We start from the raw sequence: 16,257 nt of genomic DNA on the forward strand, positions 1-16,257 counted from the left end.
AATTATATTTATTTATTTTGAAAAAATATGGACTAATGGCCAAAAATATCGATATTTTTTTCAGAAAATATCGATATAACTATTTTTTCTGCATTCCTAGCGTGGGCTTGAGCTAATATGTCGCATAACGTAACATATGTACATGTGTGTGCATGTACAAAAAATTATTGATAAAAATGTATTTTATCAAAACCACAATTTCAAAAACATCTGTTCGTTAAGTAATAAATAAATTTAGTAGCAAACATTTTTTGCGCCTTTTATTTGATACCCACTGAGAGAAATGTTAAAAAATATTGCCTTCTTCATCGTTTTGTACGGTTTCAATACGGTATGAAAAATCAATTTTGTACAATCAAATGACATTGGATGGATTTGATAAATGACAAGCTCTTTGGAAAAGGCCCCTGTTGTCGATACTGGTTCTATCAAATACAATAAATTGTCTGTTTCGTTTGGAATTCCATTTCTTTTTTTTCCACTTCACTCCAGGAAATTGAAAACAATCATTTTGACAAGTAATACATGTTATAAAGAACAAATCTGTGTGAACAAACAAATTTGTGTAAAAAGGTCTCATTATTGCATATATTAAATTAATGTTATATTCATAAAGTATGTGTCACAGAAATGTTTTAGGAGAAATTTGCAGTAAATTCTTATAAAGCTCTATAATTAGGTTTTACTTTTTAATTTAAGCAATTTTGCTCGTGTTTAAACAATATATTTTATGGAGATCTGAAAATGTTTAATTTCTCGAAATCATCATTTTTGAAAAACTAAATTTCCTTAATTAACTCAAAGGTTTGTGCCGTTGAAAACCAACGAGTGTTATTTGAAGCATACGACTATGATGAAGAATGTCCAGGTCAGTCGGAATGATGAAATTCGTCATCTGAATGATTAGTACTGAGAAAAAATTGAAACAAAATAAGTTTCTATGCAAAAGTAGAACGCGTCTGTGGCTGCCACATGGCAACACGCACACTTTGTACATGAATGCCAGTTACAAGTACTGCTTATTTTGGAACTCGAAAAGAGTATATAGTATTGTTTTTCGAAAAAACTCAAATTTTGATAGGTAATTTAGATACTTTATATTTTTACTGGAACAATATTTATTCTATTGTATAACATACTAGGCGCCATTATGCTAGAAAAACAACAATCATTTCATATGATTAACTACCCCACACAATTATATTGAAATCCCAAACGTATAAAGGTAATTGTGACATTACCATAGCAGTCGCATTACCAACAAACAGATAAATTGATTTTGATCGTTATAAACTATAATTTATACTGTATTAGGTTATAATTGCAGCGTTATTACCATTCTTAATCAATATGATTAGAGGTTGCATCATTTATATGTGATATTAGGGGGAAAATATTATTACTTAGCGATTCTTCCAAACACACTACGTCGTATTGAAATATTGTCATTGAATAATGACTTTTTTTATAAATATTAATATTTCTTGTATAGAAAAAATATAAATCCGTAAACATATAATAGATATATTATAGGATAATAGATACAATTTTTACTAACCTTATTTTAACGTTATCTTACACATCGCTATACGTTTATATAATGCTACTACGACAATGTAGTCAATATAGTCGGTCAGTTTAAAATTTTCATTTTACTAACGTAAGCTCAATTTTATAAACTGATATATTTTTTCCTGTCATCGCAGATTTCCTAGTATACAAGGACTATTTAAACTATAGCCATCAATGCCTTATTTTTCTTTTTGAAATTATTTAATCATTTAAGGTAGTAGTATTAAGTTTGTTCATTAAGTTCGAGTTAATATCTATTCATCGAGACTCGACAGTAGAACAAAAAACTCGACACCATTTTTATAATTGATTTTAAAAATTCATATTTAATTTATGTTTGTGATTGTTCTAGGCAAGAGTGTAAAATCCGACAACGAAAATTATCCCAGTCGCGCCAGTAACTAACCAGGCTGGGTAAAACCGGATGTCTTCTGGGATGATTTATAAGTTGGTCACTCGTCAGTCGGTAGGCTTAATGCCGAGGACCGTGGTTCGGAGCCCACGTTAAACTGTAGGCCCAGCCCAGATAAACCCTCGTCGATAAAAAGGAGACTTTAAAAAAATATACATAAAAAAATAATATACAGAACACTTCTATAACTATTATTATTATCACAGCTCTAGCATTATGCTTTTATATTTTTCAATTTTGATGAAGTGTACTTTTTTTCTAAACTCTCTCGAAAATACGCTTACAAACTTACGATAAATATGCTTTTATGTTGTAAAATGTGCAAAAAATAACATGAAAAAAGTGAATGTCGTACTTCACCCGCTATATTCGGTAGATATCAATAACCTACTCCCATTGCTATCATGTGATCAGGCAGGGCAGCACTTTTTGTTGATTATCTGTCTGGCAATTTTTTTTTGAACATGGAATTTAAATATTGCCAAAAATATTAACGTCACATTAAATATGTATGGCTTATATACTTTAATTGTTTTAAAATAATAGAAAACTAAATAAAACAAAAAATATACAGCTTTTTAAATCTTTTTAAAATGTAGTAAAATACTAAACTAGTAAAATATTTTTATTTAAAGCAACTGTTCTGAAACAGACATCCCAAATAAAAATAAAAAGTATGGGAATGTAAAGTAAAGAAAAAAAAATGGGAATGAAAATGTTCTGAATTTTGAAATCAAATTCTGGATTGCTGGTAGCAATTCTGGCTTGGCGCAATGATCAAGGCAACAGGACGTTGTTGTGATAGTAGCGGGTTAGTTAGTTAGTTATATTTGTGATTGTTCAAAAGGCAAACGTGTAAAATCCAACAAGGAAAATGCTCCCAGTAACGCCAGTAACCAGGTTGGCTAAAACCGGATATTTATTGGGATGATCTCCAAGTTGATCACTCGCCAGTCGGTAGGCTTAATACTGAGGACCGTGGTTCGTAGCCCACGTTAAGCAGTAAGTCCAGATAAACCCTAGTTGGTAAAAAGGAAAAATTAAAAATTATATATTTATCAAGGATGACATAATGGTCCTTATTTGGTGTCTGTAGTAATAACATTTACGTATTACACTACACAAGATCCAACAGTTCTATTCTCTTTACTCTGCGCCCTACTTCATTGCTATTCAAGAATTGCAAAATTTAGGTCTTAACATGAGTCCTCTCATGTCTCTTTGCCAATCTCATAATTTCCTGAATAACAATCCGAAGGTCTTGCCGTAAATAATTATATTTATAGTATCTGGGTCCATTTACGATACCTTATTAAGATTCTGTAGCTCTGCATTCTCCCCTTTTTGATTCAAATAATTAATAAACAAAAATATGCAATTATTTAATATATATCAGAAGCGAAATATTTTATTCAACCATTAATAATATTGCCAATAATCAATTTGCAGTATATGTACTGTTCTTGATTTCAATTGGCACTCGTATACGGGGCAGCACTATACCAGCTATATACCAGACAAGATTCTTGTTCCTTTTCTTATGCCCACCTCATATGCAGGTAATTTCTTTCTGATGCAATCGATTTACGATATGACAAACCTCGAATGCAATAAATTTTAGATGCATTGCTTATATTTGTTTCTGAATAAATATTGTTTTTTTTTATATTAATAAGAGACATTCACTAAATATTTTATTACATCTGATTAATATTTTCTAATCTTTAAACTTTACTTTCATAATAATAGTGAACTGTAAAGAAAGTTATTATATTTCCTATTAAATTCGATATTCAGTTTCTATTGGTATCATATTGTTCGTGGTGTATAATTTTGAGTTTGTTTTCAATGTTTATATTAATTTTGTACAAACTATTAAAACCTTTGTTATTATCATTACAATTAATTAAATTCTAATCTCCGACGACTATTTCTCAATATTTTTAAAATAAAATGATACAAGTGTCATTATTTTATTTACAAAAATAGTGTGTTTCTTCAGATATTATTGCAATGAACGCATTAAATGACGCAAGTTAATATGAAAAAAAATTAATATATATCTATCAATAACAGGGACAATATTACGGGAGCGCCAAGGTTCGTTCGATTTGTTCTTGGTTGAAAAAAATATAGTTTTTGATGATGAAGGTTTCATCAATTAAGTCTTTGTCCAATTTTGGTCCTGCGAATATATTTACATATAGTACGTAGATTGCTTTTTATTATTTTTCCAATTACATCTCCACATATAAGAACTAATTTCCAATATCCTTGAATCGTGAAAAAAAGTCCATCAAAGGTATAATTTGACCAGTCCGGCTTTTCAAGCAAAGCGTTGTAAACCTGAGGAAAGTTACATCAGATACCTTGCGTAGAATACTTTGGCTCGCAATTTATATACTCTTCCATAAAAAATTGACACGTGTTCATTATATATTATTATAAAAATAATAATTTGATTATTAGTATTAATGAAAACAAATTATGAAATTCAATAATAATAACTTATTAATATTTACCAAAATTTTAATTATATAATGTTTAAAATAAATATCCAGTTTCTTTAACTAATCTCTCAGATTAATCCGAATTTTACAATTTACTATTTTTAAGAATAATGTTTAATTTTTTTATCTTTTTTGACATATTTTATGTTATTTTGTCTCCTTTTGCCGAGGGTTTATCTGGGCTGGATCTACTTGTTAGGGTCCCGAACCACGATCATGGAATGGTTGTTCCTTATATGATTTATAAACAATCACGAACATGAATTAAAATCACTTCTGCTCTAGCAGGATTCGAACTAGTGACTATCGCGTCATCTCATCATTTTGAGCACTGAGCTATATTAATACATATATATTAATACATTTGACGGTTCATTCAGTTGAAGAGATGCAACATACTGTCAATATATTGGTGTTTATTTAAAATTGAGTAATTTTCTGTTTGAATCGCTGTAAAACTTTTGTCTAAACATTTCATTTGGTGATCCAAAACTATCAAAACTGTGCATTAATTTATCAAGCAACAGCCTAAGTCTTAGATTAATTAAATTATTATAGATAAATATACATTAAGCCGACTTGGTTTGACAGTGGTCAAGATGACAGGACGTTCCTCCTATTGTTGCGATAGTCGCTGGTTCAAATCCTGCTGGGGAATGGTCACAAATTTATGTTTGTTATTGTCCTTAGGCAATAGTGCAAAATCCGACAAGGAAAATGATTCCAATCACGCCAGTAACCAGGCTGGATTAGACTGAATGTCTTCTGGGATGATTTTTAAGTTGGTCATTAGCCAGTCGGTAGGCTTAATGCCGAGAACCATGGTTCGAAGCCCACGTTAACCAGTAGGTTCAGTCCAGATAAACCCTAGTTGGTAAAAGTAGACTCGAAGATATAGCAAAATAAAATAAATTAAAATGATTACTAAGAAACTATTCCAAAGTAAACAGGTCAATTGAAAAGTCCCCAGCCTATCATAGTAAAACAAATTTTTTTGGCAAAATTAGTTTTTTTATTCAACATAATTCCCGTCAAGGGTGATACACTGATTATAGCGACCCTCCAACTTTTCGATACCATTTTTGTAGTACGATTTCCCCTTTGCTTCAAAATAGGCCTCAGTTTCGGCGATCACCTTTTCATTCGATGAAAATTTCTTCCCAGCGAGCATTCTTTCGAAATATGAGAACAGGAAATAGTCACTGGGGGCAGATCTGGACAATACATGGAGCCCAATTCATGGATTTTTGCCACCGTTTTCACTGACTTGTGACACGGTGCATTGTCTTGGCGAAGCAGCACTTTCTTTCTCTTCAAATGCGGCCGTTTTTCGGCGATTTCGTCCTTCAAACGGTCCAATAATGCTATGTAATAGTCGCTGTTGATAGTCCTTCCTTTTTCAAGGTAGTCAATGAAAATTATTCCATGCGCATCCCAAAATACAGACGCCATAACCTTGCTAGCCAACTGTTGCGTTTTCCCACGCTTTCGGGGGTTCATCGTGTGCAGTCCACTCGGATGACTGTCGATTGGACTTCGGAGTGAAATAATGGAACCATGCTTCATCCACTGTCATCCTTTGCAAAGAGCTTTCTCATACCCAAATATTCGTGAATAATATGATGTACACGTTCAGTTGATATCTTTAGAGTGTCTGCTATTTCATTCAATTTTAATTTACGGTAATTCAAAATCATTTTGTCGATTTTTTTAATGTTTTCGTCGGTAACAACCTCTTTTGAGCGTCCACTGCGTTCACCATCTTCGGTGCTCATTTCACTACGTCTAAACTTAGCATACCAATCCTTGATGGTTGATTTTCCTGAGGCAGTGTCCAGAAACTCGCCATCAAGCCAAGTTTTTGTTTCAGCTGTATTTTTTCCCTTCAAATAGCATTATTTTATCAACACGCGAAATTCCTTTTTATCCTTTTTTTTCCACAATAAAGGTTGCTTCACTCAAAATGCTATAATTCACAATCTAACATACTGTCATACTGTGTGTAAGTCACCTGAGCTCCGTCTGATTTCTGATACGATGACCGATACGAAAAAATGTTTGTCAATTAAATGTCGTTTTAGGAAGTAGTCATAATGCTTGATCCAGTATTTTTAAATAGACCTTATTTACAATTTAAAACAATCGTTGGATATTATTCTCTGTAAATTGTGTGCTTCTTGTCGCTATATAGTGTCAAGGAGGTAACAAATGAGTTTTATTTAAAAATATTCTCATTTTTTAAAAGCTATTTATTTTTACTTATTTTGAAACATACCTGGTATGGAATAGTCGAATGTCGGTTCAAGCCCTATAACATTGATTGATATTAAAATTTTAAGGATGATTTTGTTTATCGCAAAGTTAGTAATAACTAAAATATTTTTATGTAAATATAACAATAATATTTTCATTTTAAATTTATTGAGCAAAAGTGTTTTGTTGGGTTCTAATTAAGAAACATATCCGTGAAGAAATGTGCAGTCAATTTTTTTTCATAAAGAGTATATAAATTGTAATAATAGTCAATAATGTTGAAGCAGTGGCAATACAAGCATCAAGAACCGACGCTCTCGAGTTTTCCTTCAAACCAAGACGGAAAGTAGTCGTGCTAGGTTCACATGTGTACAGTGATGAAGTTTTTATGTAGTCTCGGATTACTTATATTAAGTTTAGATTTCTGCTGTTGTTTTATCGTACAAAGATCAGGTTTGTTTTAATATATTTTACTCACTATTTATTAATTTTTTACATTAGAAATCTGATTTATTTTAATTTAATATATGTAATGTAAATTATGTACATATAATATAGCGAGAAAACCAGCCAAGTTTTACTGTTATGAATTCAACAAATGGAAAATACTTTTATTGTAATATAATTTTATTATATCAGAGAAGAAATATCATCGTTTTGAATTTCATTGAAAATTATTTTATCTTAGAAAACGCTCATCTCAGAATCCATCAAAAAGCGTTGTTGAATGTCATATTTTCCACATCCCTGACAATAAAAGAATTATTTTTTGAGTTAAAATACTGACAGACTATTTTTATGGTTTCACTTCTTAATTTAAAATTAAAAAAATTATTATATAAACTGTAACTGATAACATTACCAATTTCCGAATTACATTGTTTTAAGATGTAATTTGTTTGTTATCATATAAATCATTCTTTAAATATGTACTCTAAACACACGTTATTTTACGTAGTTGGAAATCTGTTACAAGAATCCTGAGACTAGAATAGATAGCCCAGATGAAATTGTCATTCTTGTAGAACAGGTTAGAAGCACTTTCTTTTCTTTTGACCAGATTAGGTATTTTCTTTAAAGTTACTTTTATTTGATACATGGGAATGTAAAAATTTCCTATATCAATCAGGAAATCGATAAGTTATACATAAATAACTTATCAGTTATAAACCAAGTTATAATATATTAAATTATAACTTATAGTTATAAGTTATACATAATAAAATTACATACCAAATTGTTAATATTTATTTGCTTTTAGACATATTATATAAACTGGTATACAGAGTTTATCAACAAATAATAATTTTTATACAAATTCAACGCACATTAAGTGATAAAAAGAAAATTAATCATAACAAACGAAATAAATTTCTGGCCAATCCGATGTTATTTATAAGTAGTATAAATTAACATTTATTGTTGATTGAAAATTGGCATTATTATTGCGTAAGTTCTTAGCCAATGCGATATAATTTAAACAAACATACCGAATATTACGCATTTTCTGCATTTTATCTGTATGACTGGAAACAAAGGTTAAAATTCACAAATAACGATCAAAGTTTTGTTTAATTTTAAATGTGATTTATAATTTGGCTAGATACTGTTATTATATTTGAGAAATCAACAGTTTAGTTCCTGAGAAACTTTTACAATTAGGATAAAGGAACAGAAAGTTTAACTTTTCTTTTTTAATCCATAGACTTATTTTATTAAGTTTTAACCCATGCATAATTTATTAGATAACTGTTAAGTAAAAGTATATACGTAATTTCTATTGCAAGTTATTAAAATTATAGAGTACATGCAATAGAAAATAGTTTAATCATGTAAACATTTTAAAAGTGAGTTATTAGATAGAATTATTATCGTATTAATGTTTATATTTATGTCGAAAAAGTGGAATTTAATATACATTCAGTAAATAGGAATATTCAAATAGTAGTTTTATCTGCATAGAAATATGTTATAGAAAATATTAAACAGTATTAATTAAAATGTTTTTATGGAGTAATTTATTCATTATCAATTATCGATATTCAGTTATAACAAAAAGTTGAGTTTAGATATTTAACTTAAATTAGTTTGAATGTATTAATTTCGTGAGTTCGTGTGTTTAATTAGTAATACTTTTATTTAATACATATATTTCTATATATTAAAGTTATATTTGTAATCAACTATAGATCAAATTACTAGATAACCAATAACTCTATTTTATATAACATTAATTAATTTTTTTAATTTGTTGCATTACTATTTTCATTAGAAATAACAATAAAACGTTTTTATCTTGAAATGTACCAGCACGCAAGTAATTTATTTTTTATTGCTGTTTTACTATGTGTGTGCATATTTTAATTGCATAATAATTTAAATTATAATAGGAACTAAAAGATACACACAATTATTGATTGACTGGAGAGTGAATGGTATAAGATAACTATAAAAATAATATTATTTATATTTAACAAAAAACCATTTATTAAATATTAAAATAGTCGAATAAGTAACAAATTGGTATATGTGGTTGAAATATTTTAATGTATTGAAATATTTTTGATTGATCAAAAGAGAAAGGAGGTCGGAATTGTTACAGGAAAAAGTCTGGAGGGCTTGCTCTGTTCTGCATTTTATATCTGTATTATTCTATTAAGGTCGTTTTCCATAAATTCGAAAAAATACAATTGCATTACCTATTGCTGATTACTCAAGATTAAAGATGAATTTATAATAAACGAGTAATGGGTGATTTATTGGATTTCAATTATTTAAGTAGAGCTTAGAACAACTGTTATTGTGTAATACAATGTGAAAGTCTCTTATCATCATGCAACAGTTTCAATTTTATAGTAAATATAAATATGTGGTATATTTTATTTCTTTAATAATTTTTTTTTTTAATTTCAGAAAATGTTACTTGTAGTAAAAATGAATTTAGATGTGGGAACGGCAAATGTATACCAGGCCATTGGCAATGCGATAATGACATAGATTGCAGTGACGAAAGCGATGAAAATGAACATATTTGTCGTAAGCCTAATTTTTACAAAACTTCACTGACCTGTACAAGTAACTATCCTTTCTTTTAGAGCAAAAAAAATGTGGAGCAGACGAATTCACTTGTAGATCAGCTCCAGGGGAATGTGTACCATTAACATGGATGTGTGACGATAACCAAGATTGTTCTGATGGAAGCGATGAAAAATCTTGCAGTATGTCTTTTTTATTTTCTTCTTAATTTTTTATTATTTACATGAATTGTTCTAACACCATTACTATTTCTTAAACGTTTATCCTAGATATTAAACGTGTCTTATCCTTTTTAGATGAAACATGTCGTGCGGATGAATTTACCTGTAAAAATGGAAAGTGCATTCAACAGAAGTGGGTTTGTGATGCGGATAACGATTGTGGTGACAATTCTGATGAAGTCGATTGTCCAGCTGTTAGTTGCGCACCTGAAACTGAATTCCAATGCAGCGAAAGATTTTGCGTACCATCCAAATGGCATTGTGATGGGGAATATGATTGTATGAATGGTCGAGATGAGCAAGGCTGTCCTCCGCGTCCTCATTCGTCAGTTTGTTTGCCTTCTGAACATGAATGTAATGATCTTATAACATGCATCCATAAAGGTTGGCTCTGTGATGGTACAAAGGATTGCCCGGATGGGTCAGACGAAGAGCCAGCTCATTGCTCTAATATTACGTGTCGAGCTGATCAATTTCAATGCGCTGATCGGTCCTGCATTGCGGGACCTTTATTGTGTGATGGTCAACCCAATTGTCCAGATGGAAGTGATGAACGTGATTGTGGCAAACCAGCGGCAATTTGTGATCCAATAACTCATTTCTCCTGTGGACCTGGTGGTCCATGTGTACCCCTTAGCCATGTATGTGATGGTAAACCAGATTGTCCGGCATGGGAGGATGAACCACGTGGAAGTTGTGGGATCAACGAATGTGCAAAGGATAACGGTGGCTGCGCTCATCGATGTATTGATACCCCAGCAGGATTTCGATGTGAATGTCGGATGGGATATGCTCTAACTCACGACAATCGCACCTGCCGAGACATTGACGAATGCCAAATTGAAGGCAGTTGTTCTCAAATTTGCCGTAATGATAAAGGTAGTTTTAAATGTGAATGCATGGCGGGTTACGCCAGAGATCCTCGAGATCATACTAAGTGTAAAGCCGTTGAAGGTCACGCATCACTGTTATTTGCTAGACGTCGAGATATTCGGAAAATTTCGTTGGATCACCACGAAATGACCAGTATAGTTAATGAAACTAATTCTGCTACTGCACTAGATTTCGTATTCAGAACTGGAATGATATTTTGGAGCGATGTGGCAGATAAGAAAATTTACAAAGCTCCAATTGATGAAGGAAATGCTAAGACAGTAGTAAGTAACAACAATAAAAATTATACGAACTGTTTTTTATACTAAAATTATGTATATGTATTAAAAAATAAATTTATATTTCGATTAGGGAATGCAATCATGAGCAGAGATCGCCAGTTGGAGATCTAGTAATTTTGATCTCGAAAACTATTATTTTTATTCCGAAAACTAAAACACGTTGAAAACTGATTATCGTGTTCTGTAATTAAAACACGTTAGACTTTTTTTTTAACTTAAATCTAAATAACCCATTTAACCATGAAGAAGTAACCACCGGTTATTATAAGACAACTGTAAATATTGACCCCCAAATAACCAAATATTGACATTCATGGAGATCTATTTCTTTATTAATGACTTTGTCCTACCTGTAGAAAGTATAAAATCGTACATTCAAATGGCATATGATCATTAAAAGAGGTGTTACTAGTTCTTGCCGATCAATCTTGTCAATCCTACAAGATCTCGCGAAATTGTGATTGCATTCTCTATTTCCGAACTATTTTCCATACTAATACAATATTAGTATAAAATAATATTACCATATCGTGTATATAAAAATGGTCATTATATTCCATAATTTAGGTGGTATCCGATGAAGTAACGACATCCGATGGCTTAGCAGTTGATTGGGTCTATGAGCATCTGTATTGGACTGATACGGGTACAAATACAATTTCTTTAGCAAATTTTGATGGGCAAATGCGAAAAGTATTAATCCGAGATGATCTGGAAGAACCAAGAGCGATAGCTGTAGATCCACTTGAAGGTTGGATGTTTTGGACCGATTGGGGCCAAGAACCTCGTATAGAACGAGCAGGAATGGATGGATCACATAGACAAGCAATAGTTACATATGATGTTCGGTTAGAAATATTTTATGTAAATTTATTTCAAACAATATTGATTATTATTTTATTAGGTGGCCTAATGGATTAACCTTGGATTTGGTTAAAAAGAGACTCTACTGGGTAGATGCTAAATTAAATACTATATCTGCTTGTGATTGGGATGGTCAAAATAGAAAATTAATTTTGTTTTCTGAGACGGCTTTAAGACATCCATTTTCTATTACTACATTTGAAGATTGGCTTTATTGGACTGATTGGGATAGAGCAGCTGTATTCAAGGCAAATAAATTTACAGGATACGACTTAGCGCCCATTACCGCAACAGAAATGGTGCAGGTAGGTACTTCGGTTTTTTGATTTAATTGAATGCTTTGTTTATACATTTTTTATATGTAGAATCCTATGGTAATACACGTTTATCATCCTTATCGTCAACCGGATGCCGAAAATCACTGTCAACCCGTCAATGGTCATTGCTCACATCTTTGTTTACCAGCACCTCGTATTGGACTTAGAGCTCCGTCCATTTCCTGTGCATGCCCCGAAGGTTTACGTATGCTTTCAGATGGTCTTACATGTGTTCAAGACGGTAAGTAACATACATTTAATATTAAATCAAATATGTTATTCTCATTAACTACTGTTCAAAATGAATAAGTTATTTAAGTGATGCTATGTTATTATTCTGTTCTAAATAAGTTTGCCTTCAACTTTGTTTATTTTTGTTTTATTTGGTTGGCAGAGTCTATTACAACAAGCACACCCTCCCAGTCTGAGCCGTATTCACCACGTGCGGGTCCAATTCCAGAGAGTGAGTACTGCGTCCCAATATAGTCTCTCGTCTCTTACTGGTGGTGGTGTCTGCAAAATACTTTTGCTGTATATATTTGTAGCTTATTTAGCTCCTACTTTTCTCATTGCTTCTACATCCCTTTTAACATATTTTAAAGCAGTCCTTTTACTTGCTTGTGTATATCTGGTATTTAATATCAATAAATGGCAGTATGTTTTTATAGGTACAACGAACAGAGCAAAGAATGGGCCTGGAACCTCTATACCAGAATCACTTGATAATGGTGGTGTTGCTTTTGCCGTTATGTTTGGCATTGTAGTTATACTATTTGCACTCGGAATAGTAAGTTTCACATTCTTTATAATTATAGGTTGTGTTATATTAATTATAAATCCTTTTAGATCGCACGACTAGGATATAACCGCTTGAAACAGAGAAACGTAACTTCAATGAACTTTGATAATCCTGTATATAGGAAAACAACAGAAGATCAATTTACTTTAGAGAAGAACAACTTTTCTGTGAAACCGTATCTTAGCACTGTAGGTGAAGAGGTAAGAGCATTAGCATTAGATTATAATATCTCCAGATAATTTTTAGAATGAATTCCATAGATCTTTTCTTTTATTTCATGTAGTTTCATTAAACATTTTCACTTCTCTATACTTTTATAAATCGCCTAAACTCTTATTCCATGAGAAAGTAAACTGAAATCATTTTATAAACAGATTTGACTAAATATGCATTGAAACTCTTATTGATAAATATGTTTTTATTTCATAGTTTCAAATTTTATACAAATTTAGTGAAATATCCGAAAGTTTACTCATTTTCATAGATAATGGATAGTAAAAAGGTAAGTAAACTGAAAATAATATGTATTCAGAAGTATTAGTGTATTTAAAACATACGATTTTACAATAATCTTAGTCATGTGAAGTTTGTTCTTGTTATATTGTAAAATGTGTCGGAAATTATATTTAGTCAAGTTATTTATAAAATATCAATTAAACGGACTGTGAGCTAAGTATATTAAAACTGAATACTTTAGCTTTGTACTTACTTCAGGTCTATCGCTCCATTAACATGTCAGTATTATTAGCTTCCATAAATTACATAAATATTTTTGTATATCTATTTTATGGGTAAATGTGCCAACAGATTATAAGTCATTTATAGCATGATCTGTAAACAGTCATAATTAAGCATAATGTAGTTCAAGTAAATGTTTAAATGTAGTTAAAATGTACCCATACATTATTTGGATGGATTGTTTTATATTTTGTGATTGCATTGATTATTAAAAATTATTTTATTCTTATTTATGCACGCACCATGATATAAAGCCTATTGGTAAGTTTTAGAATATTTTAGATGGATCAATAAGGTTGTATCAAACAGTCATATATTTATATTTTTACACTTGATCTCGTGTGAAATGGTGAACATAATTAAGGAACTATCCACGCATTTATCCAGTTATTTGATACTTCCTTATGATATTATTAGAGGATATATATAAAGATTAAATTAAAATTTTTGGATCCAATAAATGTCCCATGTTTAATGTGATTTGTTGATATCATATACTAAATATTTTATTATATATTTTCATTTTCAGGCTCAACAACCACTGACAAATAACCATGATCCTGTCTAAATCAACAATTAGTAAATGCTCAATTCTTGAAACATACTCAAGCTCAGATATTCTCTTTAAAAGAGACTAACATGACATTTGTCAAAAAATTTAAGCAATTTTTTCGTAGTATTCGAGTAGGATGAGGTTTTCTAATTTTTTTTTTGATTTCTTAGAATCTAGAGAAATCTTAGGCACTTTTTTAAATTGTTTTAAAATAGTAGGGTCATTTGTTGGTTGGCTAAAAGTCAATACCATTTTAAGATTTTGGTAGACTAGTGGTAATTAAGGCTAAATTTGTTTGTTTTGGTGAAGATAAGTTATCTTACTGATAGCTTTATTTATTTATTTGTTTCTCTAGAAAATCCAATGATTTTGTTCCTACTTTAAGATGTACATAACTAAAAGTATTTCAAATTTTTTGTATGTAAAAAAACTCTAATATTAAGGAAATATTAGAAAACATCCCTGTCTGCTTTAGATTAAAAATCCATGTGATTATTGTAAAGACCTGAAAAACACTACAATGTATAATCAATTTTTGCGCAATGTTACACAATTCCACTCACAACTTTAGACTTCTTATTCATTCATTTTCACGTGATTGCCAAAGGTTTCGTGAAATATATCCAGTGAAAAAACAGAACAAAACCGTTGAATTAAGTTTACGAGTGGTAAATATTCTGTGATTTATTTATATTATAAATAAGATGTTTTTTACTGTTTAGATTGATTTTTAAATTATTTTTATTTATATTGTCTGTTCAAGAAATTACTCTAAATACAATATATGTTAAAATGTATGTATGGGTTTTATTCATCCTTTGTTTAAAACAATATAATTTATTATTACCCTCTGAAACCACCTCCTATATAATATTTATTAGTTTTGTTAAGCACCTACAATAATTAATAATTATATAATAATTTCATACTAGATTGTTCGCTCTAAATAACATAAACATGCCTGGAGTGAAATTCAAGCATATTATAAATTTATTGAATTTCAATATTAAACTGCAAACAACTCCTAGAGTATTTTTAGTTTTTTTTTGCACCTGATCTAATTGTTGCTACCTGCCCTTCCAAGAAATAAAATGTGAGCAGTTTAAAACAACTTTTCTTTAATGGAAAAAAGTGCTGGCCGTTACCGCTTCAAATCTATTTTAATATAAATCAAACCTCTATGTCTAGACGTCTTACTCATCACATCATTCAGTCTAACATAAACACACTGTCTCATTCTTTCTAATAGTCTACACGTAGTCTGTATCAGTTGTGCGATACAACACCTGCTTCCTAAAGAATCGAGCTAAGGGTTGTACGTAGTAAACTTATTCAGTATTATATTGAGTATCACCTATACCTTCATCCGCCAATTTGCCTTTAATGACCCTCTGAATAACACTGATTTTATCAAATTTTCATAGTATACCCTGTATGGAATGATTCCCTAAATTCCAAATTCCGATTGAAAAGTTGAGCTATTGCATCCACCTTTGGTGACTGTACTCCACTATATTAATTTATACCAACTCCAGTCCGCCATTGATGGCCTAACACACTGAACTGTGATGCTTGCCAGGAATGAACGGACTTGGAGTGTTGTTTTAAACAAGGATGTAAAAGGGATCGACAAAATAATATGAACATCCGACATATATACAATATTTATTTATTAATAAGGTGTTGCGCTATCATTTGCTTTTAACACAGCTACAATTCTTGCAGAATAGTTTCTGAATAATTTCCAACGGAACGTTGTCCCATTCTTGTATCAACAAAACATCCTCTAATTGCTTCCTTTATGTTG

General features: G+C 30.7%; 1 protein-coding gene across 5 annotated transcripts in view; it reads left to right on the plus strand.

The window, feature by feature from the left end:
* LpR1 (Lipophorin receptor 1) overlaps positions 1-15,247 on the plus strand; it is a 42,662-nt gene extending 27,415 nt beyond the window's left edge. The window contains exons 1-11 of one of the 5 annotated variants that reach the window (XM_076406241.1): positions 6,914-7,200; positions 9,661-9,783; positions 9,843-9,965; positions 10,080-11,161; positions 11,747-12,027; positions 12,084-12,348; positions 12,409-12,601; positions 12,755-12,823; positions 13,029-13,147; positions 13,207-13,359; positions 14,427-15,247. In XM_076406241.1, the coding sequence (XP_076262356.1) occupies positions 7,113-7,200; positions 9,661-9,783; positions 9,843-9,965; positions 10,080-11,161; positions 11,747-12,027; positions 12,084-12,348; positions 12,409-12,601; positions 12,755-12,823; positions 13,029-13,147; positions 13,207-13,359; positions 14,427-14,465 (2,535 nt within the window). In that variant the 5' untranslated portion in view covers positions 6,914-7,112 and the 3' untranslated portion in view covers positions 14,466-15,247. Of the gene's footprint in view, positions 1-6,913; positions 9,603-9,660; positions 9,784-9,842; positions 9,966-10,079; positions 11,162-11,746; positions 12,028-12,083; positions 12,349-12,408; positions 12,602-12,754; positions 12,824-13,028; positions 13,148-13,206; positions 13,360-14,426 lie in introns of those variants that run through there. The other 4 variants (XM_076406243.1, XM_076406239.1, XM_076406244.1 and 1 more) reach the window with 4 other exon arrangements.
* The last annotated feature ends 1,010 nt before the right edge of the window (positions 15,248-16,257 follow it).

This window comes from Rhynchophorus ferrugineus, unplaced genomic scaffold (genome assembly GCF_030347505.1).
Source record: "Rhynchophorus ferrugineus isolate W39M unplaced genomic scaffold, kcgeb_rfMv2 rfM5, whole genome shotgun sequence".
Taxonomy (NCBI): domain Eukaryota; kingdom Metazoa; phylum Arthropoda; class Insecta; order Coleoptera; family Curculionidae; genus Rhynchophorus; species Rhynchophorus ferrugineus.